This window comes from Ranitomeya imitator, chromosome 5, assembly GCF_032444005.1.
Source record: "Ranitomeya imitator isolate aRanImi1 chromosome 5, aRanImi1.pri, whole genome shotgun sequence".
In the NCBI taxonomy this organism is placed as follows: Eukaryota; Metazoa; Chordata; class Amphibia; order Anura; family Dendrobatidae; genus Ranitomeya; species Ranitomeya imitator.
Window position 1 is genome coordinate 138,666,506 of NC_091286.1, and position 27,705 is coordinate 138,694,210.

Below are 27,705 nucleotides of genomic sequence, written 5' to 3' on the forward strand. Positions count from 1 at the left end.
CTAACTAGCCTGAAGATAGAAAAATAAGCCTACCTTGCCTCAGAGAAATACCCCAAAGGAAAAGGCAGCCCCCGACATATAATGACTGTGAGTAAGATGAAAAGACAAACGTAGGGATGAAATAGATTCAGCAAAGTGAGGCCCGATATTCTAGACAGAACGAGGATAGGAAAGATAACTTTGCGGTCTACACAAAACCCTAAAGAAAACCACGCAAAGGGGGCAAAAAGACCCTCCGTACTGCACTAACGGCACGGAGGTACACCCTTTGCGTCCCAGAGCTTCCAGCAAAACAAATAGACAAGCTGGACAGAAAAAATAGCAACAAATAGCAAAGAAGCACTTAGCTATGCAGAGCAGCAGGCCACAGGAATGATCCAGAGAAACACAAGTCCAACACTGGAACATTGACAGGAAGCATGGATCAAAGCATCAGGTGGAGTTAAGTAGAGAAGCAGCTAACGACCTCACCAGATCACCTGAGGGAGGAAACTCAGAAGCTGCAGTACCACTTTCCTCCACAAACGGAAGCTCCCAGAGAGAATCAGCCGAAGTACCACTTGTGACCACAGGAGTGAACTCTGCCACAGAATTCACAACATAACCCCTCACCGCACAGCATTTTTGATGCGTTTTTCAACTTTAACATTGCTTTCAACCAACACAAATGCATTCACTAGGAAATGTCATTGTTTAACAACCCTAGCTGGTCATGTGGTCTGTGACACATAAGGACACGTCTTGTTTCATTTATGAAGGAGGGACGCTTAAAGTCACAAAGCCTATTTTTAGAGAAGCATCGGGCGGCATTAATATTCTTAAAGGGCCATTACTAAACAGTGGGTCTCCTATGCTGTTATTGCCTATGCAGTGAGTGGCTGGGCGGCCAAGAATTACGACGCACCCCAATACCCCTTTCACGAGAGGTACAGGAGGGCTTCCTGAAAAAATGTTGCATTGAATGCAAGGCCTGCCCTGCTATCAAGTCATATGCACCCCTAGAATCCTTTGAACCCAGGTACTGGATGGCCACAGGAAAATCCAATTCACATTCATTTTGTACTCCCATGCTGTTTTCTTATGCATTGACTGCAAGGCCTGCCCTGCTACCAAGTCATATGAACCCCAAGAAGCTTTTGAACCCAGGTACTAGATGGCCACAGGAAATCCCACTTCTTCACATTCTTCAGTTGGTCCTGCCATACAAATTCCTTATGCATTGAATGCAAGGGCCGCCTTGACCCAAATTTGCATGCACCCAATCCCCCCTTGGAAGAAACATAGAGGAGGGTCTCTTAAAAAAAAGCCTGTCCCATTACAAAGGAGGGGGTCTCCTAGGCTCGTAATACCCATACACTAAGTGTATGGGGGAGAGAGGAGGGGAAAGGGAAAAGTTGGAGCTTGACACGCTGAGACATGCATTTGTGAGCCGTTGCAAATGAATATAACTGGTGGGTGCAGTACCTGCTGGTGACTTCAGCTGAAGTGAGAAAGGACCTCTCCTGTGACTAAGGGCACCGTGGTGCGCCTGAAACGCGTCAGGCAGAGAGTCTTTCTCTCTTCTGTTTTAAAAACTGTTTTTAAAATGTTCTAATAAACTTGGAAATTTTACCTACTCTGGATGGACGTGCTGGAAATTCCCTTCCTCCTTTCTCACTAAGTGTATGGGCTGACCAGTGGCGTAATTACAAAGTGAGGGGCCCCGATGCGAACTTTCAAATGGGGCCCCCCCGCGCCAAAATATTTCCCACCGAAATTCACATTTTCCCTATTCATTTCGCACACTATAGTTGTGTTGCAATGTTGTATAGTCTGGCCTAATACTGCCCTGTACTCGCTGAGAAAAATGATTTTATAACTAACATGTCCCAATAGTAATGTGTCCTCCATCGCTCTAATTCCAAGCGCACTCCCAGCGTTTGAAATCTGTGTGCTGTGTCTTCCTGGTGTGACGCTGCAGTGCGTCATTTCCGGACCTGTGCAGTGTGGGAGTGTATTGGGTGTACTGGTTGGCTCCGGAGCATGCGCATTGCACATTCTGATGCTGGCGAGTACACGCAATACTCCCCCACAGTGCACATGCTGGGCTCTGCCCACAGCCGTGTACCATTCTTCCCGACTCGGAAATTTACAGCCGTACACACACGGCTTCGCTCCGAGAACCCGTACACACAGGGCTCTGCTCCGTACACCTTGTACACACACGGCTCTGCTCCTTACACCTTGTACACACGCGGCTCTGCTCCGTACACCTTGTACACACTCGGCTCTGCTCCGTACACCTTGTACACACACGGCTCTGCTCCTTACACCTTGTACACACGTGGCTCTGCTCCTTACACCTTGTACACACACGGCTCTGCTCCCTACACCTTGCACACACGGCTTCGCTCCGTACACCTTGTACACACACGGCTCTGCTCTGTACACCTTGTACACACGCGGCTCTGCTCCATACACCTTGTACACATGCGGCTCTGCTCCTTACACCTTGTACACACGCGGCTCTGCTCCATACACCTTGTACACACGCGGCTCTTCTCCGTACACCTTGTACACACACGGCTCTGCTCCCTACACCTTGCACACACGGCTTCGCTCCGAGAACCCCGTACACACGCGGCTCTGCTCCTTACACCTTGTACACACGCGGCTCTGCACCTTACACCTTGTACACACGCGGCTCTGCTCCTTACACCTCGTACACATGCGGCTCTGCTCCTTACACCTTGTACACATGCGGCTCTGCTCCTTACACCTTGTACAAACGCGGCTCTGCTCCTTACACCTTGTACACACACGGCTCTGCTCCTTACACCTTGTACACACGCGGCTCTGCTCCTTACACCTTGTACACACACTGCTCTGCTCCGTACACCTTGTACACACACGGCTCTGCTCCGTACACCTTGTACACATGCGGCTCTGCTCCTTACACCTTGTACACACGTGGCTCTGCTCCTTACACCTTGTACACACACGGCTCTGCTCCCTACACCTTGCACACACGGCTTCGCTCCATACACCTTGTACACACGCAGCTCTGCTCCGTACACCTTGTACACACGCGGCTCTGCTCCATACACCTTGTACACACGCGGCTCTTCTCCGTACACCTTGTACACACACGGCTCTGCTCCCTACACCTTGCACACACGGCTTCGCTCCGAGAACCCCGTACACACGCGGCTCTGCTCCTTACACCTTGTACACACGCGGCTCTGCTCCTTACACCTTGTACACACGCGGCTCTGCACCTTACACCTTGTACACATGCGGCTCTGCTCCTTACACCTTGTACACATGCGGCTCTGCTCCTTACACCTTGTACAAACGCGGCTCTGCTCCTTACACCTTGTACACACGCGGCTCTGCACCTTACACCTTGTACACACGCGGCTCTGCTCCTTACACCTTGTACACACACTGCTCTGCTCCGTACACCTTGTACACACACGGCTCTGCTCCGTACACCTTGTACACACTCGGCTCTGCTCCATACACCTTGTACACACGCGGCTCTGCTCCGTACACCTTGTACACACACGGCTCTGCTCCCTACACCTTGCACAAACGGCTTCGCTCCGAGAACCCCGTACACATGCGGCTCTGCTCCTTACACATTGTGCACACACGCGGCTCTGCTCCTTACACCTTGTACACATGCGGCTCTGCTCCTTACACCTTGTACACACGCGGCTCTGCTCCTTACATCTTGTACACACACGGCTCTGCTCCTTACACCTTGTACACACGCGGCTCTGCTCCTTGCACCTTGTACACATGCGGCTCTGCTCCTTACACCTTGTACACACACGGCTCTGCTCCTTACACCTTGTACACACGCGGCTCTGCACCTTACACCTTGTACACACGCGGCTCTGCCCCTTGCACCTTGTACACATGCGGCTCTGCTCCTTACACCTTGTACACACGCGGCTCTGCTCCTTACACCTTGTACACACGCGGCTCTGCTCCTTACACCTTGTACACACACTGCTCTGCTCCGTACACCTTGTACACACACGGCTCTGCTCCGTACACCTTGTACACACTCGGCTCTGCTCCATACACCTTGTACACACGCGGCTCTGCTCCATACACCTTGTACACACACGGCTCTGCTCCCTACACCTTGCACACACGGCTTCGCTCCGAGAACCCCGTACACATGCGGCTCTGCTCCTTACACATTGTGCACACACGCGGCTCTGCTCCTTACACCTTGTACACATGCGGCTCTGCTCCTTACACCTTGTACACACGCGGCTCTGCTCCTTACATCTTGTACACACGCGGCTCTGCTCCTTACACCTTGTACACATGCGGCTCTGCTCCTTGCACCTTGTACACACGCGGCTCTGATCCTTACACCTTGTACACACGCGGCTCTGCTCCTTACACCTTGTACACACGCGGCTCTGCACCTTACACCTTGTACACACGCGGCTCTGCTCCTTGCACCTTGTACACACGCGGCTCTGCTCCTTACACCTTGTACACACGCGGCTCCGCTCCTTACACCGCTCCTTACATTGCTCCACTACACACATACACGGCTCCGCTCTGTACACCTTGTACACACACGGCTCTGTTACATAAACATTGACCATGACAATCAAGCACAGCAGAGTCCTGATTGTGCATACACTGAGGCCACTGATCATGTGACCCCTGACTCCTCCCCTCCTGTGACATCATCACAGATCCTGTGCACACAGAACAGGTAGGTGTGTGTATGAGTGTGTGTGTGTGTCAGGTGTAAGCAGCACATCAGCACTTTACAGCCGCGACTGCACTTCACTCACCAGCTGCTGCCTTCCATCTCTCCAGCTTCAGTCAGTGACACGCCCAGCCCTTCTGCTAGGTCACATGTCCTTCACAGACACGCCCACTCGCCACACACTGCTGAAAGTCTGGGTAAGCTGTGGGCGTGGTCAGCAGGATGCATGCGTGACTTGTCTCCTTTGTTTCCCCTGCTACTTGTTTGCTGGACTGGGTGGGCCCTGAAAACACTGCGGGCCCAGTCGCAGTCACGACCCCTGCGACTGCAGTTGTTACGGGGCTGACAAACATTTCCTCATGGGGGTACATTTTTAAATTTTTTTTTATGGGGATCATAGACACTCTTGCCAAAAACAGACTGGCTGTAGCAGCATAGAACACGTTCACCCTGGTGATCTAGTGGTTGGATGATGGTACATATGCCTGATATCTATGTCCACTCCTGAGGTCTTATGTGTGGAGTCTGACAACTGCCATCTTCTGCTAACAAATCCTTTCCAACATATTCCAACGCTTGGGGACATCACACACCAGTCGGCAAGGGCGGCTAAAGCTGTAGCTGACTTTCAAAAATGGGCAGACAGGTGGCGTACTTTCACTAGCAGATCCGGCAGCTCTGGGTAGCTTTTGAGAAAACATTGAACAATGAGGTTAAGGACATGGGCCAGGCAAGGTACGTGTGTGAGCTTACCTTGCCTTAGAGCCGTCACCAGGTTCTGGCCATTGTCACACATGACCATGCCTGGCTTTAGGTTCAGCAGTGTCAGACAGAAATCTGACTGCTCTTTTAGCGCTGTCCACAACTCTTCAGCATTGTGCAATTTGTCACCAAAGCAGATGAGCTTCAGCAGAACCTGTTGCCACTTGGCTGAGGCAGTGCTACAGTGCTTCCAGCTTCTGACTGATATGCTCATTTCAGTGATGGAGGCTGAAGAGGAGGAGGAGGTGCAGGAACTGAAGACTGTGGGGGCAACCCTGATTGACGTAGGGCCCGCAATCCTCCGCGTTGGGAGGATGTGTTTGATCTCAAGGTCCGACTAGGTCCCAGCTTCCACTATGTTAACCCAGTGTGCGGTCAGTGAGATGTACCGTCCCCACCCACAAGCACTTGTCCACGTGTCCATGGTTAGGTGGACTTTCCCAGTAACAGCTTTGTTGAGGGCACGGTTAATGTTGTGGGACACGTGCTAGTGTAATGCCGGTATGGCACTCCTGGATAAATAGTGGCGACTGGGGACCGAGTACCTTGGGACAGCCGCCATGAGGTTGTGGAAAGCTTCCATTTCAGCAAGCCTAAAAGGCAACATTTTGAGAGCAAGCAAATGTCAAATGTGAGAATTTTGTACTGTGGCCTGTAGGGCGTTGGCTGCATATTTCCGCTTGCATTCCAATGACTGGGGTATAGACAACTGAAGTCTGCGCTGGGACTAGGACATGAATGGGCTTGATGATGGTGCTAGTTGACTGTGGGCAACAACATGTGCAGGGCACGAGGCATCTTTGCATGCACCGTGGACTGGAGATTGACTTGTTCGCAAAACAGTGGAAGAAGCAGTGGTGTCACCTGTGGACAGTGTTCCTGGAGCCTGGGGTTCGACCCACAAATTCAGGTGCATTGCTGCCATGTGCCTGATCATGCTGGTGGTGGTCAGGCTGGTAGTTTGCTACCCCTGCTGATAGGGGCATGGCAGGTGCTGCAAATGGCCTGTTTGGGGTTATCATAAGAGTCTTTAAAAAATAACCAGACTCGGGAAGATCAAACAGTTGAAATTGCAACTTCCATCATGTTGGTTTTACTGGGAAGGGATGCACGCCTTCTGTCTGCGGCAACCACACTGCTTCTTCCTGCCTGTTGGGGTGCTATGCCTCGTTCCCCATGTGTGCTGCTGTCCTCGGTCTGCATGTCCTCCTGCCAGGTTGGGTCAGTTTCTGTGTCATCCACCACCTCGTCTTCCACATCTGCACCCTGCCCCTCCCCCCGACTTTCTGGCAATTGTGTCTCATAATCTTCCACCTCTTGTGACACTTTCCAACCATCACCTTCTTGTGACCGTGGCTGCTCAAATCTTTGGACATCACTACATGTAATCTCATCTTGCCCACTTCAAGTTAACCAGCCAAGAGTCTGGAATCTTTGAAGGGAGAAGTGAGAAGCTGTTCAGAGTGTCCAAGTGTGCGATCAGTTGTCTCAGGGCACTCAGCATGGTGAGAGGAAGGAGGATCAGGGTGAGTAATATGTGGTCCAGACTTACGGCTATTCAGACTTGACCATGTGGAAGACGTGGTGGTGGTGATGGCTAAGTGAATGGAAGCATTATCCGCTATCCAGCCAACAACTGTTTCACTGGCTTCAACAGTGGTGTGCTGCAGTCCCGTATAAACTGGGACAGGAAGCTTGAGCGAGAAGATATGGGTCTTTGTTGTGGCCCACTTTCAGATGGCCATGGCCTCGTCCTCTGCATGCACCATCAGCATCACGTCCATTTCCCTGTCCCTTGCCCCTTGCCCATTTTAAATGGACTACTGAAATATTTTAAAAGTTCAATACAAATGGATTAATTTTGACAAACCTAATAATTGATCAGTGTGCTGAAAAACACACTTTTAATTCAATGGAATGTTGGTAATTTTTTTTACTTTTATTTAACAAATTTTATAAATAACTAGGGTAAGACATGCCAAAACCAGTTCAAAGGAGCACTCAAATGCAACATTTTTTAAACCACCGATAGAGAAGGGGTCTGACAGAGAAGCCACAATGTTCAATATATGGGCTTTTTTTAATTTTAATTTTTTGAAAAGATAATTACTGTCATGATGTAGGCTAACAAAACGGCATGTATGCCTGAAAAGCAAGTTTTTGTAGCCCGCAGATAAACCGGGCATCTGACTGAGAACATACCGATTCAATATGTGGCCTGGATTTTTTTTCTTTTAAATTTAACCACAAAATACTGTATAGCCCAAGGGTAACAGACAGACAAAAAAGTCAAATGTATGCCTGAAAAGCAAGTATTTGGAGACCACAGATAGACCGGGCGTCTGACGGAGATAACAGACTGATCAAAATGTGGTCTTGATTTTTTGGGGACCACCAAAATTGTGTCAATAAGTAGGCTATGACACTAAAAAAAAATTTGAGTACTAAAATTGTTAAATATTTAGCGCAATTATATGCAATGCGTGTGGCGTACAAATTGCAGTGATAAATATAAGAACTGTAGCTAAATATTTTTTAGCCAGCTAAAGATTTTTTGGGCAGCAAAGTGGTGTCCAAATATGTTGTAAGACACTATAAAAAAAATACTATAGTACCAAAAAAAGGCCAGAATTGTCTGCGCACTCACATCTGATGCCTGGGACAAAAAAAAATGTTTTCAATTGTTAATTTTCATGCTCTTGTATTGAAATTACCTGGTTGTAGTCTATAGTGTGACCATGGAAATTAATGTAGAAAAAAGGGGGCTATGGATTGCTTTGTAATAAAATTAGCAGGTAAAAGGTGCAAAAAGAAAAATCCTAGCCATGGATACCTGCAGCTACATATATATAAAATACGCAGCAGCAGACAGCAATGGAGCCTTTTGATGTATGCAGTAAGATGTATAAACTCATATACAGTGCCTGCATGCCTAGCACTGATGTGGGTATGTGCACAGTGACTCACATGCCTACCTAGCACTGCAATCTACGTACCCCCGAATTAGCCCTAAAAAGGACTGTTGGTTTATCAGAATTTGTGGATTGAACACTACTAGACCCACAATAGCTAATCAAAGAATGAATCTGACCCTTTTTCAGCAGCAGCTCTCACTACACTAGCAGAATACGGAGCAGAATGTGCCGAGCAGGGCAGCGTCAAGTCTCTTATAGGCCTGATGACGCTGTGCGGCCAGCCAGTCACTGTAACACCACAACAAAGATGGTTGCGGTATTACAGTGCAAGGCAGACAATCCCTGCATGTTCATTGGTACTCTAAAAAGCACCTAAATTAAAAAGGAGTAGACCCGAGCTCCCGCTGAATAATCCCGGAAATGCTCGGTGCTCACTGAGTACACCGAACACAGTGATACTCGGGTGAGTACCAAGTAGCGACGAGCACGTTCACTCATCACTAACAATTATTAAAGGGAACCTGTCACCCCGTTTTTTCAAGATGATATAAAAATAGCGCTAAATAGGGGCAGAGCTGTGCTTTAAATTAGTGTATTTTTGGAGCCTTTATTCCCCACCTATGCTGCCGAAATACCTTTGTAAAGTCGCCTTTTTGGGCTGTCACTCACGCTGGTCTGGTCATATGGGCGTGGTGACAGCGCTGTTTCTCCCCCAGATCTCCGTTGGTGGCGTAGTGGTGTGCGCATGCCTAGCAGGCGAATCCAGTGCGCAGGTGAAGGAAAAAAGCGCGATCTGCGCTATTCCGCGGTTTATTGGTGGGTGCGGCCATCTTTGTGAGGCCGCGCGTGCGCAGGTGGTACTTCTCGGCTTCCCGGGGCTTCAGGAAAATGGCCGCGGGATGCCGCGCGTGCACAGATGGAGATCGCGGCAGCCATTTTCCTGAAGCCCCGAGAAGCCGAGAAGTACCATCTGCGCACGCGCGGCCTCACAAAGATGGTATCTTGGGTGTGCTCGAATAATATGTTAAGGTCCCTACGGCTGCATGTTTTGCATCTGTTAGACAACCGCAACACATGCGGGGATTGCCTGTGTTAGGCAATCCCTCATGTGTTGCCACAAGACATGCAGCAGTAGGGATTCGAACATATTGTTTGAGCATGCCCAAGATACTTGGACAACACCTGAACATGCTCAGATAACACATTATCTTAGCATGTTCGCTCATCACTATTGTTTAACACACACACTCTTACATCCCAGCTAAATTGTGTATTGTCCATGTAGTTTCCTATAGTGCACAGATGTTGTTATACTGTTATAACATTTTTCCCTGATAAGTGACCAAATAGCACATTTACCCACATTGGTAACAATCGCCTATTTGCAAGCCAGTGACAGCTTAACTATGATTTATTTTTGTTTAGATGCACACATTACTCAGGAAGTCAATGCATAGAAAGCATTGAAGACATCATTGCCTCAAGAAAATTATTAAAATTATGAATTATTAAAGATAAGTGAATAAAGTAGAGAATAAGGAATATCCCGGTGATACATTTTACATTTTTCCCACCTCACAACACTTTCTCTACTGTTGCTTCAATTTACTTTGAAACCTATATACAGTATGCATACAGAGGGTGTGTTATGTACTGTATGTGTACACTGTTCACAAAGTAAATGTTGAAGTCCAAGTTAAAATGTGATTTTGGCATCTGCTGTAATTTAGTCTGTGATATTGCAGATTAGTAAAGACTTAAATATTGTCTGTGAACCCAACGACTTTACAATGTAAAAAATTGAATTTCATAGGAAGATAAATCAAAAAGTTTTGGTACTTTATTAGTGTTGAGCCACCTCCCTAGTGTTCGGGTTTGGTTCGGTTCGTCGAACAAGGACGTGTTCGACGAACACCGTCGAACCCCATTGAAACCAATGGCAGGCAAACACAAACACATACAGACACATGGAAAACACATAGAAAACACGTTAAAAGGTGTCCAAAAGCTGACAAACTGCTCAGAAGACACAACAAACACATGGAAAAGTCACAACTACATATAGTCATGCAAAAAGAAAAGGAGGTGGAGGAGTAAAAGGAGGAGGAGACACAGATATAGGCATGTCATGCCCTTCTAAAATCAAGAAAGGCTGGAGTAAAAATCTAAACTCACTCTGCCAACATTCAGACGTCTTGACAAATAAAAATAAAAAAATAAATATCTTTAGGTAGAATGGCAGCGGGTGCATTCAGAACACTTTCCTTAGAAGTGGTACCCCCGTTGGGAGTTGCGCCAAAAAATGAACCCAATACATTCAGACTAATCCACCATTTGTCATATCCAAGGGGCAGGTCAGTAAATGACAACATCGACGCGGAACCAAGTACAGTACTATGTACTGTACCTCCTTTGACGATGCAATCAGGTGGGTCAAGAAGTTGGTAAGGGGCACCCTAATGGCCAAAACAGACATTGAGGGGGCGTTCCGGTTACTACCTGTGGCTCTGAATAGTGTCCTCCCATTGGGTTGCTTTTGTGAAGGACCATACTACATAGATCGCTGTTTGCCCATGGGGTGCTCCATATCCTGCTTACTATTTGAGGCGTTTAGTTGCTTCCTCGAATGTGTCGTCATGGACGTTTGTAAGGCGGCACATATTACCCATTACCTCGACGACTTCTTATGCCTGGGCCCAAAAGATTTGCCACAGTGTGAAAACACGCGGTAGTCCACCAGTGAGAAGGAGAGAGCTAGAGGGAGAGTGGACACCCCAAAGCCGAGGGGTTAGATTGAGAAAGAAAGAAGGCGGTGTAGCTTGCTTCATGGGTGGGGTACTCTGCTGAATAGCAGAAATTGCTACTAGGCCCAAAATGATTTCCTGGGCTAGATGCCGTTAAAAAATAGTACTTAGGTAAACAGGCGGTGTAGCTTGCTTCATAGGTGAAGTACGCTGCTGAGTAGCACCAAATTCCATTAGGCCCAAAAGGATTTCCTGGGCTAGATGCCGTTATAAAATAGTAGTTAGGTAAACAGGCGGTGTAGCTTGCTTCATGGGTGAAGTACGCAGCTGAGTAGCACCAAATTCTATTAGGCCCAAAAGGATTTCCTGGGCTAGATGCCGTTACAAAATAGTAGTTAGGTAAACAGGCGGTGTAGCTTGCTTCATGGGTGGGGTACGCTGCTGAGTAGCACCAAATTCTACTAGGCCCAAAAGGATTTCCTGGGCCAGATGCTGTTAAAAATAGTACTTAGGTAAACAGGCGGTGGGTGGCTGGGCTATTCCGACTAGCAGACACTGATGCTTTGGAGCAGACCTCTGAATCCCAGGCCATAGTATGAGGAAACAACTCTGTAGACGACCCCACCCACCTGGAATTGACGATGGCAACGTCATGTAAAACTCAGCAAGGTAAATAAAAGAGTCTCCATTTTTTCCAAAAATTCAGCCACAGACACCACTTAAGTGGCATCAATTTCGCCAGAGTTTTTTTAAAACGGTTTGTGAAGTGATTTTAAAAAATCAAGCTTTTAGTTTCCCCTAGATGACACAGGGGTAGAAAAGTCCTTGCGGATCCAGGATTTGTTCATCTTGATGAACGTTAGTCTGTCTACATTGTCACTGGACAGCCACGTACGCTTATCTGTCAGCACACCACCAGCAGCGCTGAACTTGCAGTCCCATCGGACGATGCCCGCACTGAGACACCCCGCACGCCGCAGAGACCCCGCACAGAGACACGCCGCACAGAAACACCCTGCACGCTGCAGAGGCACCCCGCAGAGACACCCCGCACGCCGCAGAGACCCAGCACAGAGACACCCCGCAGAGACCCCACACAGACACCCTGCACACCCCGCAGAGACACCCCGCACGCCCTGCAGAGACACCCCGCATGCCCCACAGAGACCCCGCCCGCCACACAGAGACCACTCCAGCTGCAGAGACACCCCGCCCACCGCAAAGACACCCCACACAGCGACCCCGCATGCCACATAGAGCCCCGGCACACACGAGAGCCCCACGGTCACGCACAGACACCGCCCGCACACACACACCCAGTCTCCGCCCACGCACCGCTCACACTTCATTATACTGCATAATTGCACTATAGGAACTTCCGATTCCGATTTCTGATATCGCAAAAATATCGGAACTCGTTATCGGAATTCCGATACAGCGAATATCGGCCGATACCCGATATTTGCAGTATCGAAATGCTCAACACTAGCAGACACTGCTCCTAGGCCCTAAACTATTAACTGGATTAGATGCAGTGAAAATAGAGATACACAGGCGGTATAGTTTGTTTCATAGGCGGGCTACTCTGCTGACGTGCAGACACTGCGCTTAGGTCCAAAACTATTAACTGGGTTAGATGCAGTAAAAATTGGGATACACAGGCGGTGTAGCTAGCTTCACAGGTGGGCTACACAGATGACTACCAGACAATGCTACTAACATTAATCCAAAAGGATTAGTTGAGCTAGATTACACCAAATGCTGTGACAAACACTTGCACAGCACTGGCACAGACCTGCCTGGCAAACAGTGCTATGAACTGCTGTAACCTACCCTGAAAAAGGCTGATATTACAACTAGTCCCGACTCTCTAAACCTATCTCTCTGACAATTCGCTCCAAGAAAACACTCTTAGTCTGTATAGCGCCCACAGCAGCAGCGGTGCCGTCTAACACTAAGCTGCAGCAGTGAGGAAATGGTGGCGAAGGAGCAAATGGCTGGTTCTTATAGGGCAAGGACATGTGACATACACAGCTAATGACACATGCCCTTGCTTGTGTGCATCACATGCACATTGCTGTGTGTGTGTGCACTGCTGATAGGCTGAGAGACTGCACCGCCCCACTGTAAATGCGGGAAAGAAAAAAAAATTGAGATCGGCGTTATTTCAGCACAGATGTATCCCCCGCCCACTATACACTGAAACAGTCTATTAACAATGATAAACAGTTTTAATGTGCAAATCAAGCTAGGCTTTTGGTGAACGAACAGTTATCGAACAGAAACTCGAACAGCCAAATTTTAAGCAAATTGTTCGGGTTTGTTTAACGACTCGAACACTGCCCAAAACAGCTCGAATTTGAAATTGGCGAACAGTTCGACTCGAACACCTCTCATCTCTATACTTTATATCCAGAACCAACAATTGACATTTTTATATCCAGTGAATAATCTTTCACATAATTCTACAAATTTAACAATATTATTTTGCAATTCTTCTAGTTGCAGAATTTGTTGGCTTGGATCATAGAAGAACAGTAGGAGTTGTGTACCAAGTTGCATTCACTGTTGGACTTATTGCACTTTCTGGAGTGGCTTACGGCATTACTAATTGGAGATGGTTACAACTGGCTGTCACTTTGCCAAACTTTTTGTTTTTAACATATTATTGGTAAGTTTCTGCACAGTACTTTAAACTAATGCCATTATCATTGATGATTATTTATGTTCATACACATATTTTTTTTTAATTCCTTTACATTAGTAGGTCATATTTTAGCCAACAGATTTAATACATGAAAAGATTAATAAGTTCTTAGCATTGTGCAGTTAACTAATTTAGTAATAACCAGGTACGGACTGGGACTGAAATTCAGACCTGGTATTTGAAATCACACAGGCCCATGTTGTCCCCGTCCCCATGAATCAGATGGGATATATTACTAATATTACCTTGGATGGAGGAAAAGGAGATTTTCTACAAGACCAATATTCAGGGCCGGCTCCAGGTTTTTGAGAGCCCCGGGCAAAAGAGTCTCAGTGGGCCCACATAACATGATTCATGATGCACAGATACGGAGGAGAAATATAGATATACTACACAGGGCCTAGCCTTCCCCCTCATCCTTCACATAGGCAGATCTGCACACACACACACACACACAATACGCACACCTTTACACATACAGTATGTAAACATACACATACATACAGTACGCAGACATGCGCACACACAAAATACGCAGACATACACACATACAGTACTCAGACATACATCACACACAGTACGCAGACATGCACACACACAGTACGCAGACATGCACAGACACAGTACGCAGTCATGCACACACACAGTAGGCAGACATGCACACACACAGTACGCAGACATGCACACACACAGTACGCAGACATGCACACACACAATACGGAGACATGCACACACACAGTATGCAGACATGCACATGAAGCGCCCCCAGACACAGGGCCACAGGTTCTCGATACCGGTCCTCTCTGTCTCAGTGCTGGGGTTGTCACAGTGGCTGGACCCGGTCCGTGACCCTGCTAAGGGGCGTCCAATGAAAGGGGTGATGATAGCTTGTCAAGGGTTCGTGACGCCACCTGTGGTATTTGGTCAGTGTGACCGACGCTGCTTAGGGGTCCGCTGGGGTGATGGAATGGCAGCTAGATGGTATACCTTCCCACAGGTGAAGTGTGTCCCCAGGGCTTCCCAGTAGTGTAGGTGGCGATGGTGTGAGGCGCAGTTAATAACGAGGACACAGGGTTGCAGTCTCTTTACCTTTTACTGAAGACTTCGGGATCCTCAATCCAGAGCACTGCTAACAGGGCTGTCTGAGACCGGCCAGTCCGAAGGCACATCCAGAGTTCCCTTTGCAGGTGGAAATCAGTGCCTACCACAAGCGCCTGTGTGTTGTAGTTCTTTCCTGCTGAGCATTCGGGATAGTCCTCACAACTCTCGTGTTCGTTCTTTCTCTCTCTCTCTCTCTCCGTCCCCCAAGTTTATCTGGATAGGACGCACCTGTTTGATGGGAAGGCTCGGAGCTATTCTGGGACCCTAGAAACCGCCCCTCTCTACGCTTGCCCCCTATGTCTTCTTAGGTGATGTATGGTAGACAGCCAACCTATAATCAACTGCCCTGCAGTATTTGAAGTAATGCTTGAAGTCAGTTACTCCCTCGGTGCTCCGGTCACCGGCTACGCGCCTCAGTAGGATGTTGCCGTTCTCGGGGCACGACTCCTACTGGCTCTCCTTTGTGCTTTGATCTCGTTTCTCACTCTTCCACAATATCCTTCTCTTCGTGTCCTTCCTTGGGATACCGCCGCAAGGTAGTGCAGGCGCGGTTCCGTCACTCTCTATCCTTTCTGCTAGGCCCCTGTCAGGAACCCACCCCTGACAGGTCCTCCCTGGAGCTCTCCCAGGCTGCGTTGTGTCCTAACTTCCTATCCAACCCCCAGTTTTACCAAAGTGTGAGGAGTGGCCTGATACATAGTGCCTTTTGCTCCCCCTGGTGGCCGGAGTGTGAAGTGTAATGTGTGCTTGTGATACCTGGTCAGGTGAAGGTGAACTTCTTTAGTGCAATCAGACATAACATCACTCCCCTTAGTGGCAGAGCGACATTACTGCAACGACCAGGACTCTGGGGCGCTGCTCCCCCCCCCCCCCCCCGGTTAAATCCAGTTCTCCCGGACTGGGAAAAGAAGAACAACAATATGTTAGAAAAAGACATACAACATTTTGAAATGCTATGAACAATGTAAACATTATAATGCTTCCCTTTATGGGAGGTGAGGTCACTTGAACGTTACAAATGGAAACATGTTTAAATATTTTAAATAACATTCTATTCTATGGACTATAAATAATTCCTATTACCCAGCTGGGTATTCTACTAAGTGCAAATCTTTGAACGATAATTTAACTTCTCCTTTAAGGACGTATAAGCTGAACCCACTAAAGGCTTACTATAAAACATTACAGTACAAATCTAACGTTTTCTTTATTTCTTCTAACTTCACACAGATGCAGGACCGCCTGGCTATTTGTCCGGGTCTACTGCCTCTCTTCTTCTTGGTTCACAGCAACCGTCTCTCTATGGTTCTCAGACTCACTACCCCTACGGGTTCACTTTCTAGCTCTCTAGCTACATGGCATCTACTATGCAAACATTATCACTATCTTACTACTTAAGGCATCATTATCAGAAAGCAACAAATAACATTCCCTTTAAGAGGGGAAAATCAGTCTTCTCTGAGGTAGTGCAACAATCATCAAGTCACTAAGGAACTGCAAGACTCAAGAAACTTCCACGTCGTTATCAGGAATCATTTCTTCGCAAAGTCTTCTTTCCTTGTAAAATCAGTAGAGAGTACCTTTAAGAAGGTGTGAACTATATACAAAGCCAGTTTGTAAATCATTCACCGTCCATGATTCGGCAGTCTTTTGAAACAATGATGAACTTGTGCAAGGAAAAATGTAAAACAATAGGGATCCCAGGTCAACAAAGGGATCCCTTTAAGAAATAACACTGGACGGGTTTAAAGCAGCAAAAGCAGGAAACAGTTAACTATTTACAGTTTCGGTTCTCTGAGGTTTAGTGCTGTAACTCAGGGGGTAGCACCGGTGGAGGTAGCCCAACTGGACACTGGCGGCTACCAGGTGCTACGTAAGGGGCTCCCTCACTCCACACAGGGGTCTGTGTACCCACAGTTCTTTGCTTAGGAGCAGCTGGAGCACCGGTCGTCACAGCAGTCGACTCCCTGGCAACTACGGTCGTAGTAGTGGTGACGGTGCAGGTGGCGGCCCGGACAATTGTTCCTGTCGGGATGGTGACGGGGGTTGTGGTGACCGCAGAGGCCTGACCACACGGGGACGCTGTCGCTACGAGAGATGGTTGAGGTGCCACCTTAGCCTGATGTGCTACCGGAGCTTTTCTCTTATGTACATCCAAGGCAAACCAGCCCTTTTCCCAAAAGTGTCTGGTATACGTGACGATGTCTCCCGGGTAAAGATCTCGGTTGGGGCGTCCCTCCAGGAGATGCGACTCCACGTCCCGGCAGTTGACAAACTCCTCCGCGTATAGCCCCGGTTCTTTAATGAAGCCCCAGCCTCCACTGAGTCGAAAGGCTACCACTTGGCCCTGCTTCCGCGGGGCCGGGTTCGTGCTGCGGTCCTTGCGGGCCTTGGCCTTGACCGCCCGATCTTTCTGGTCGTAGGCCTGACGCTTGGCCTGGTATTTGGCCTCCTTCTCCTCCCACTCCTGGGCAAGTTGGGCCTGATATCTTTCCCAGCTGAGGACCTCCACTCTCTCTCCCTCCTGCTTTTCGGCTCCGGGGAACCCCATGAAATCTGGCCCGGGGTTCACCCAGCGGTATACGGTCTGCTCGGCGTGGACTTCACCCGACAGGGTAGTGGGCTCAATCGGGGCCTTAAGGAACAGCTCCATACCCGTGACCTGGTCCCAGGGGTCAAAGCGCTGAAAGCAGTGAGTGCCGTAGGGAGTTGGCGCTGCGACCGGGCCCACCAACAGGTCCCCAGTCACCGGGACAGGATCGTCGTCCTTACCTGCCACCACGGTATCCTCGGGGTCGGCCGACTCTGCCGATGGTGAGCTCTGCGATGGTGTCAGCAGGGGTTCCATTCGCGGCACCAACGCTGATGGACTTTCCGCAGGTGCTCCTTGAGACGAAGACTTGTTCTCCACCCGCAGCTGCAGGAGTTGATCGATCAGCTCCTCCATCCTAATCTGCAGGGAATCGGTGCCAGCAGTGAAGGCTCTGCCATGGTGCTCCTCCGGGTAGCCGGGGAAGTCTCCGGCTTCAACTCCACACTCCGGCTCCGGGTGACTCGTTATGGCGTCCTCCATGTGACTGCTGTCCTCTTTGTCCTTTTCCCGCTCTCCTCCGTGGGCAGTTTCGTTTCTTTGGTCTCCGCCCCCCATTGAGGATCAGGAGGCGGATCTCGGCTGCTGACGGACACGTCCTCAAGGTACAGAAATATTTATACTGGGCGGCCATTACTCTTCGCGCTCCTCAGTCCGTTCACGCCCACATCTCCACGCCTTTCTTCTTCTCCTGCGCTCCTCGTGGCGCGGCAATGGCGGCGGTTTTGGCGGGAATCTTTGCGGCAGTTAGCAATACACAGTCTTTGCAACAAATCACAGTTCAAGCACAATTCAATCACAGTTCCAAGGCACACATGACCTGATTCTTCAGGCTTAAATACGATCCTGTTTGTGACGCCAAGTTGAAGCGCCCCCAGACACAGGGCCACAGGTTCTCGATACCAGTCCTCTCTGTCTCAGTGCTGAGGTTGTCACGGTGGCTGGACCTGGTCCGTGACCCTGCTAAGGGGCGTCCATTGAAAGGGGTGATGATAAGGGTTCGTGACGCCACCTGTGGTATTCGGTCAGTGTGACCGACGCTGCTTAGGGGTCCGCTGGGGTGATGGAATGGCAGCTAGATGGTATACCTTCCCACAGGTGAAGTGTGTCCCCAGGGCTTTCCAGTAGTGTAGGTGGCGATGGTGTGAGGCGCAGTTAATAACGAGGACACAGGGTTACAGTCTCTTTACCTTTTACTGAAGACTTCGGGATCCTCAATCCAGAGCACTGCTAACAGGGCTGTCTGAGACCGGCCAGTCCGAAGGCACATCCAGAATTCCCTTTGCAGGTGGAAATCAGTGCCTACCACTAGCACCTGTGTGTTGTAGTTCTTCCCTGCTGAGCATTCGGGATAGTCCTCACAACTCTCGTGTTCGTTCTTTCTCTCTCTCTCTCTCTCCGTCCCCCAAGTTTATCTGGATAGGACGCACCCGTTTGATGGGAAGGGTCGGAGCTATTCTGGGACCCTAGAGACGCCCCTCTCCACGCTTGCCCCCTATGTCTTCTTAGGTGATGTATGGTAGACAGCCAACCTATAATCAACTACCCTGCAGTATTTGAAGTAATGCTTGAAGTCAGTTACTCCCTCGGTGCTCCGGTCACCGGCTACGCGCCTCAGTAGGATGTTGCCGTTCTCGGGGCACGACTCCTACTGGCTCTCCTTTGTGCTTTGATCTCGCTTCTCACTCTTCCACAATATCCTTCTCTTCGTGTCCTTCCTTGGGATACCGCTGCAAGGTAGTGCAGGCGCGGTTCTGTCACTCTCTCTCCTTTCTGCTAGGCCCCTGTCAGGAACCCACCCCTGACAGGTCCTCCCTGGAGCTCTCCCAGGCTGCGTTCTGTCCTAACTTCCTATCCAACCCCCAGTTTTACCAAAGTGTGAGGAGTGGCCTGATACATAGTGCCTTTTGCTCCCCCTGGTGGCCGGAGTGTGAAGTGTAATGTGTGCTTGTGATACCTGGTCAGGTGAACTCCTTTAGTGCAATCAGACATAACATCACTCCCTTTAGTGGCAAAGCGACATTACTGCAACGACCAGGACTCTGGGGCGCTGCACACACACACAGTACGCAGACATGCACACACACAGTACGAAGACATGCACACACACAGTACGCAGACATGCACACACAGTACGCAGACATGCACACACACACAATACGGAGACATGCACACACACAGTATTCAGACATGCACACACACACAGTACACAGACATGCACACACACACACACACAATACGGAGACATGCACACACACAGTAAGCAGACATGCACACACACACACAATACGGAGACGTGCACAGCACACACATACAGTAAAATACGCAGATATACACATACAATACGCAGACATGCACACACACACACACACAATATGCAGATATGTACATACATATATTTGAAGACAAATACACAAAAATACATATATATATACAGTCATACACACTGATATACACACAGATATGCACATCATACATGCATACACAGACAGACACAAGCCTCACTCACCTTCGCCTGGCTTGTCGCTCATCAGGCTGCTCTGGCATGTGGCTATGGAGGGCGCGCTGTTTGATGGCAGTCAGACATGGCCGCACACAGTGCACTCTGCAGCTGTGTCTGCTACTAAATGATGTGGTCGGGCTGGCACTGTGCCTTTAACTTTGCTTGTGTGTCAGCCCGGCCGCATCATTACTACAGCTGCAGAGTGCACTGTGCGCGACCATGTTTGTTTAAGTGACGGCTGAACTCAAGTAGTGCCGAAGCTGCAGCTGGGAGCAGCCAGGGCTCCCTGGTGTCCCGGACACTAGTGGGCCCCCATTTGTTCAGGGCCCCGGCAGTTGCCCGGGTACGCCGGGTGCTGACATCGGCCTTGCCAATATTTCTAATGATATTCGTGGCCTGCTGGGGTAACTGTCAGCAACTCTGTGCTCCATCATAACTCTTAACAGTGTGGGTATCTTGAGAACACCGATTCTGTTAACAACATAGCAGACTAGGCAGCCCATGACCATATAGGCCCTTCTGGCATTTACCAGAATTGACAGATGGCCAGCCCAACCCTGGTAATAACTATTTACGTCATAGAATCCCATGTACAGCAAATCAGGTTTTCCAATTTGTATCCTTGTGGCATAGACACCAGATGGGAAACTCTGAAGGGTGACAACTACACCAGGGGCCGCAGGTAAGAGGATAATGAATTGCTCAGATCAAAAGTACAATCCTTATAGCAAACATTGGTGTGCTAGTGATCCAAATGTATTGGAGTAAATAACACTACATCGGTAAAAAACGTCCAGCAACCACATCCAAGCTAACAAACAGGACAATAAATACAATTTAGTGCAGCATAATTACCTCAGACCTGCGGCGCCACCACCCCTTTGCGCGTTTCGGCGTGCCTTCTTCCGGGGACACGCACGCCTCCCTCCAAATTCAGGTGACAGAGTCCCTTTAAATCCTTAGCTTTGAATTTTTTAGTCACTGTAAATGGGTGATGAAGCAATTCCTTTAATTAAGCCACTGACCTTTCTACTGACCTTTTGTGTTACCTGAAAATTAGCCATGTCTACAAGAACGGGATTCAGTTCAAGCAATCACTCAATCATTAAATAGGTGCTGTCCCACCGAGTGGCTTGATCCACAATTGCCCCTTTTCCAGCATGACTCTTCAAGACGGAATCAATTTTATGGGTTTCTGGCAGCAATAACCAATTTCCTCGCTTTGCCAATCAAAGAGCCAGCATGTCCCTCTTGCAGACTATTTCTTATTCCCAACTGCAGGGTGTTTACACATCACAGTGCATGTGATGTATATGAGAAAGCTTTGAAGCAGCTTCAACAAGATAATCTAATTGTAAAGTATCATTTTGCTTTTCTTCTGTAGTAATATTTGTTTGTTCCTCAGTTACATGACTGTGGCCTTTCATCTCTAACATACTGAATCTGAAGCTTTCTTCTAGCTGCTGTTCACCTTTATTATTTTCATTCATCAGTTTAATTGTACTTATCATGTTGGAAGCATTGTCAGTGACAATAGCAATGACCTGTTCTTTTGAGTTCATAATTTTGCAGAACTTTTTCCACCAAGGGCTGGAGAAACTTGCAGGTGTAATGAGCTTTAGTATCTTTTACTGCCAGTGTCTTGGAAACAACTTAATTGTTGTCACACCAAATTTTTTGCTGATGGCAAAATAGTTGTTATTCTTATTATTTATTTATATAGCACCTTTAATACCATGGTGCTATACATGAGATACCAGTTAATTTGGGTATGTGTGTAGGCATCCATTCTAAGAAATATAAAGTGTCTCTTGAAAGTCTTTTTAAGATCCTCCTTTTGGTTAAGGGCTTTTTCAATCACTAATTTTCTAATACTTTCACTTTCTAGAGAAACACCACGTTTTGGGGCTATTTCTCCTTTAAGACCTGTAAAAGCTGGTTGTGCAAATGATGATAGTGGTACACCACCGTCTTTCACATCAAGCTCTATGAGCTGTCTTTTAACCCCTTCATGACCCAGCCTATTTTGACCTTAATGACCTGGCCATTTTTTGCAATTCTGACCAGTGTCCATTTACGAGGTAATAACTCAGGAATGCTTCAACGGATCCTAGCAATTCTGAGAATGTTTTTTTGTGAAATATTGGGCTTCATGTTAGTAGTAAATTTAGGTCGATAATTTATGCGTTTATTTGTGAAAAAATGCAAATTTGGTGAAAATTTCGCAATTTTCAAACTTTGAATTTTTATTCTGTTAAACCAGAGAGTTATGTGACACAAAATAGTTAATAAATAACATTACCCACATGTCTACTTTACATCAGCACAATTTTGGAAACAACATTTTTTTGCTAGGAAGTTATAAGGGTTAAAATTTGACCAGCGATTTCTCATTTTTACCACAAAATTTACAAAACCATTTTTTTTAGGGACCACCTCACATTTGAAGTTAGTTTGAGGGGTCTATGTGGCTGAAAATACCCAAAAGTGACACCATTCTAAAAACTGCACCCCTCAAGGTGCTCAAAACCACATACAAGAAGTTTATTAACCCTTCAGGTGCTTCACAGCAGCAGAAGCCACGTGGAAGGAAAAAATGAACAATTCACTTTTTAGTCACAAAAATGATCTTTTAGCAAAATTTTTTTTATTTTCCCAAGGGTAAAAAGAAAAACTGGACCCCAAAAGTTATTGTACAATTTGTCCTGAGTATGGTGATACCCCATATGTGGGGGGGGGGGGGGGGGGGGGCACTGTTTGGGTGCTTGACAGGGCTCAGAAGGGAAGGAGCGCCATTTGACTTTTTGAATTAAAAATTGGCTCCAACGGACACCATATCGCGTTTAGAGAGCCCCTGTGTGCCGAAATATTGGAGCTCCCCCACAAGTGACCCCATTTTGGAAACAAGAACCCCCAAGGAACTTATCTAGATGCATAGTGAGCACTTTGAACCACCAGGTACTTCACAAATTGATCAGTAAAAATGAAAAAGTACTTTTTTTCACAAAAAAATTCTTTTAGCCTCAATTTTTCCCAATTTCAATTGGGCAACAGGATAAAATGGATCCTTAAATTTGTTGGGGAATTTTTCCTGAGTACACCAATACCTTATATGTGGGGATAAACCAATGTTTGAGCACACGGCAAGGCTTGGAAGGGAAGGAGCGCCATTTGACTTTTGAATGAAAAATTAGCTCCAATCGTTAGCGGACACCATGTCGCATTTGGAGAGTCCCTGTGTGCCTAAACATTGGAGCTCCCCACACAAGTGACCCCATTTTGGAAACTAGACCTCCCAAGGAACTAATCGAGAAGTGCGATGAGCACTTTGAACCCCCAAGTGCTTCACAGAAGTTTATAACGCAGAGCCGTGCAAATAAAAAATTATTTTTCTTTCCTCAAAAATTATTTTTAACCCGCAGTAGTGTCATGTTACGTTTGCAGAGCCCCTGATGTGCCTAAACAGTAGAAACGCCCCACAAGTAACCCCATTTTGGAAACTAGACCCCCCATGGAACTTATCTAGATGTGTGGTGAGCACCTTGGACCCCCAAGTGCTTAACAGAAGTTTATAACGCAGAGCCGTGCAAATAAAAAATTATTTTTCTTTCCTCAAAAATTATTTTTAGCCCGCAATTTTTTATTTTCACAAGGGTAACAGGAGAAATTGGACCCCAAAAGTTGTTGTCCAGTTTGTCTTGAGTACGATGATACCCCATATGTGGGGGTAAACCACTGGTTGAGCACACGTTAGGGCTCGGAATGGAAGTAGTGACGTTTTGGAATGCAGACTTTGATGGAATGGTCTGCGGGTGTCATGTTATGCTTGCAGAGCCCCTGATGTGCCTAAACAATAGAAACCCCCCACAAGTGACCCTATTTTGGAAACTACACCCCCCATGGAACTTATAATAATAATAATAATAATAATAATTTTATTTATATAGCGCCAACATATTCCGCAGCGCTTTACAAATTATAGAGGGGACTTGTACAGACAATAAACATTACAGCATAACAGAAATACAGTTCAAAACAGATACCAGGAGGAGTGAGGGCCCTGCTCGCAAGCTTACAAACTATGGGGAAAAGGGGAGACACGAGAGGTGGATGGTAACAATTGCTTTAGTTATTCGGACCAGCTATAGTGTAAGGCTCAGGTGTTCATGTAAAGCTGCATGAACCAGTATGTAGCAGTACAGACACAGAGGGCTAATACTGCATAAAGTGTATGAGAACATGATGCGAGGAACCTTTTTTTTTTTTTTTTTTTTTTTTTTTTTTATTATAAATAGGCCACACAGGGATCGTTAGGTTAATGCATTGAGGCGGTAGGCCAGTCTGAACAAATGAGTTTTTAGGGCACGCTTAAAACTGTGGGGATTGGGGATTAATCGTATTAACCTAGGTAGTGCATTCCAAAGAATCGGCGCAGCACGTGTAAAGTCTTGGAGACGGGAGTGGGAGGTTCTGATTATTGAGGATGCTAACCTGAGGTCATTAGCGGAGCGGAGGGCACGGGTAGGGTGGTAGACTGATACCAGGGAGGAGATGTAGGGTGGTGCTGAGCCATGGAGTGCTTTGTGGATGAGGGTAGTAGTTTTGTACTGGATTCTGGAGTGGATGGGTAGCCAGTGTAATGACTGGCACAGGGTAGAGGCATCGGTGTAACGGTTGGTGAGGAATATGATCCTGGCTGCAGCATTCAGGACAGATTGGAGTGGGGAGAGTTTTGCAAGAGGGAGACCGATTAGTAGAGAGTTACAATAGTCCAGACGAGAATGAATAAGTGAAACAGTCAGAGTTTTTGCAGAGTCGAAATTAAGAAAAGGGCGAATTCTAGAAATGTTTTTGAGATGCAGGTAAGAAGAGCGAGCCAGTGATCGGATGTAGGGGGTGAATGAAAGGTCAGAATCAAGGATGACCCCAAGGCAGCGGGCATGTTGCTTTGGAGTAATGGTGGAACCGCACACGGAGATGGCAATGTCAGGCAAAGGTAGGTTAGTAGAGGGAGAGAACACGAGGAGTTCAGTTTTTGACAGGTTTAGTTTCAGATAGAGGGAGGACATGATGTTAGAGACAGCGGTAAGACAATCACTGGTGTTTTCTAAAAAGGTCGGTGTGATATCGGGAGCAGAAGTGTATAATTGGGTGTCGTCAGCATAGAGATGGTACTGGAAACCAAATCTACTGATTGTTTGTCCAATAGGGGCAGTATACAACGAGAAGAGTAGGGGGCCTAGGACTGATCCTTGAGGAACCCCAACAGTAAGGGGAAGGTGAGAGGAGGAGGAACCAGCAAAACATACAGTGAAGGATCGGTCAGAGAGATAGGAGGAGAACCAGGAGAGAACGGTGTCCTTGAGGCCGATGGAGCGGAGCATAGTGAGGAGGAGCTGATGATCCACAGTGTCAAATGCTGCAGAGAGATCCAAGAGAATTAGCATGGAGTAGTGACCATTAGATTTAGCTGTTAGTAGGTCGTTAGAGACTTTAATGAGGGCAGTTTCAGTAGAGTGTAAAGAGCGGAAGCCAGATTGAAGAGGGTCGAGAAGAGAGTTATCTGAGAGATAGCGGGTAAGACGGGAGTGGACCAGGCGTTCGAGGAGTTTAGAGATGAAGGGAAGATTAGAGACAGGTCTATAATTAGCGGCACAGTTTTGATCGAGGGATGGTTTTTTAAGTAATGGATGTATGATGGCATGCTTAAATGAGGAGGGAAAAATACCGGAAGTGAGAGAAAGGTTGAATATTTTTGTTAGGTGAGAGGTGATAGCCGGGGAAAGGGACTGGAGGAGATGTGACGGAATGGGGTCACTGGTGCAAGTGGTCGGGCGCGAAGATGCAAGGAGCCTGCTTACTTCTTCTTCTGTAACTGCTTCAAAGTCAGAGAGTGAACTAGATGCAGTGGGGGAGGGAGGAAAGTGCATGGTATGAAGAGATTGGGAGATTGGGAGATTGGGAGAACTTATCTAGTTGTGTGGTGAGCACTTTGAACCCCCAAGTGCTTCACAGAAATTTATAACGCAAAGACGTGATAATAAAAAATACTTTTTTTCCCACAAAAATACGTTTTTAGCCCCCTTTTTGTTATTTTCCCAAGGGTAGCAGGAGAAATTAGACCCCCAAAGTTGTTGTGCAATTTTTTCTGAGTACGCTTGTGCCCCATATGTTTGGGTAAACCACTGTTTGGGCGCACGTCGGGGCTCGGCTGGAATCAATGGGGCGCCATGTCGGGTTTGGAGACCCCTGATGTGCCTAAACAGTGGAAACTCCTCGGTTCTAACTCCAACAATAACCTCAACACACCCCTACCTTAATCCCAACTCTAGCCATAACCCTAATCACAACCCTAACTCCAACACACCCCTAACCATAACCCTAACCCCAACACATCCCTAACCCTAATCCCAACCCTAACCCTAACCCCAACACACCCCTAACCCTAATCCCAACCCTAACGATAACCCTAACCACAAGCCTAACCCTAACCCCAACACACCCCTAACGCACTGCGTTTTACCTGCGGATTTACCGTGCATTTCCAGTGTTTATTGTGCGAATTTCACTTGCGGATTCAAATTGAGAAACAGGTGTAAAACGCTGCGGAATCCACACAAAGAATTGACATGCTGTGGAAAATACAACGCAGCGTTTCCGCACTCTATTTTCGGCACTATGGGCACAGCGGATTTGGTTTTCCATACGTTTACATGGTACTGTAAACGTGATGTAAAACTGCTACGAATCTGCAGCAGCCAAACCGCTGCGGATCCGCAGCCAAATCTGCACCGTGTGCACATAGCCTAATTCTAACCCTAATTCTAACCCTAACCCTAATTGCAACCCTAACGCTAGTTCTAACCCTAACCCAAGTTCTAACCAAAACCCTATTTCTAACCCTAACCCTAGTTCTAACCCTAACCCTAGTGGAAAAATAAAAGTAAATATATTTTATTTATTTTATTATTGTCCCTACCTATGGGGGTGATAAAGGTGGGTTTATTATTTTTTTTATTTTCATCACTGTGATAGAACCTATCACAGTGATCAAAATGTACCTGGAATGAATCTGCCGGCAGATTCGGCAGTTGCACTATGCATGCACCTGCCATTTTGGAAGATGGCAGCGCCCATGCAGAAGATGGTCGGACACCGAGAGGGGCACCGAAGGTCGGTAAGTATGCGGGGGTTGGATCAGACCACGGGGGGGAAGTGAGATCGGACTGCGGGGGGAGCAGACAGGAGGACAGAGGCGAGCGGAGCACAGGATAGGACGGAGGACAGGGGCAATGGATCGGTGGAGGTGGCAGATCGCGATCTCCAGCCATGGCCGATGGTATTGCAGCATCGGCCATGGCTGGATTGTAATATTTCACCAAATTTCATTGGTGAAATATTACGATTGCTCTGATTGAAAGTGAAACGTCACTTTCAACAGCCAATCAGAGCGATCGTAGCCACAGGGGGTGAAGCCATTTCCCCCCCCACCCCCGGGCTGAAGTACCCCTCCCACTGTCCCTGCAGGTCGGGTAAAATTAAAGTTAACCCTTTCACCCCACCTGCAGGGACGCGATCATTCTGTGACACAGCATATGCGTCACAGGTCAGATTGGCACCGAATTTCATGACGCATACGCTGTGTTACAGGTCGAGAAGG

At 47.6% G+C, this 27,705-nt stretch overlaps 1 protein-coding gene across 1 annotated transcript in view; it reads left to right on the forward strand.

Annotated features, from left to right (window-relative positions):
- LOC138637695 (solute carrier family 22 member 2-like) overlaps nt 1-27,705 on the forward strand; it is a 207,939-nt gene that overhangs the window by 98,780 nt on the left and 81,454 nt on the right. Inside the window, exon 4 of the mRNA XM_069726559.1 lies at nt 13,647-13,815. Within this exon, the coding sequence (XP_069582660.1) occupies nt 13,647-13,815 (169 nt within the window). The remainder of the gene's footprint in view (nt 1-13,646; nt 13,816-27,705) is intronic.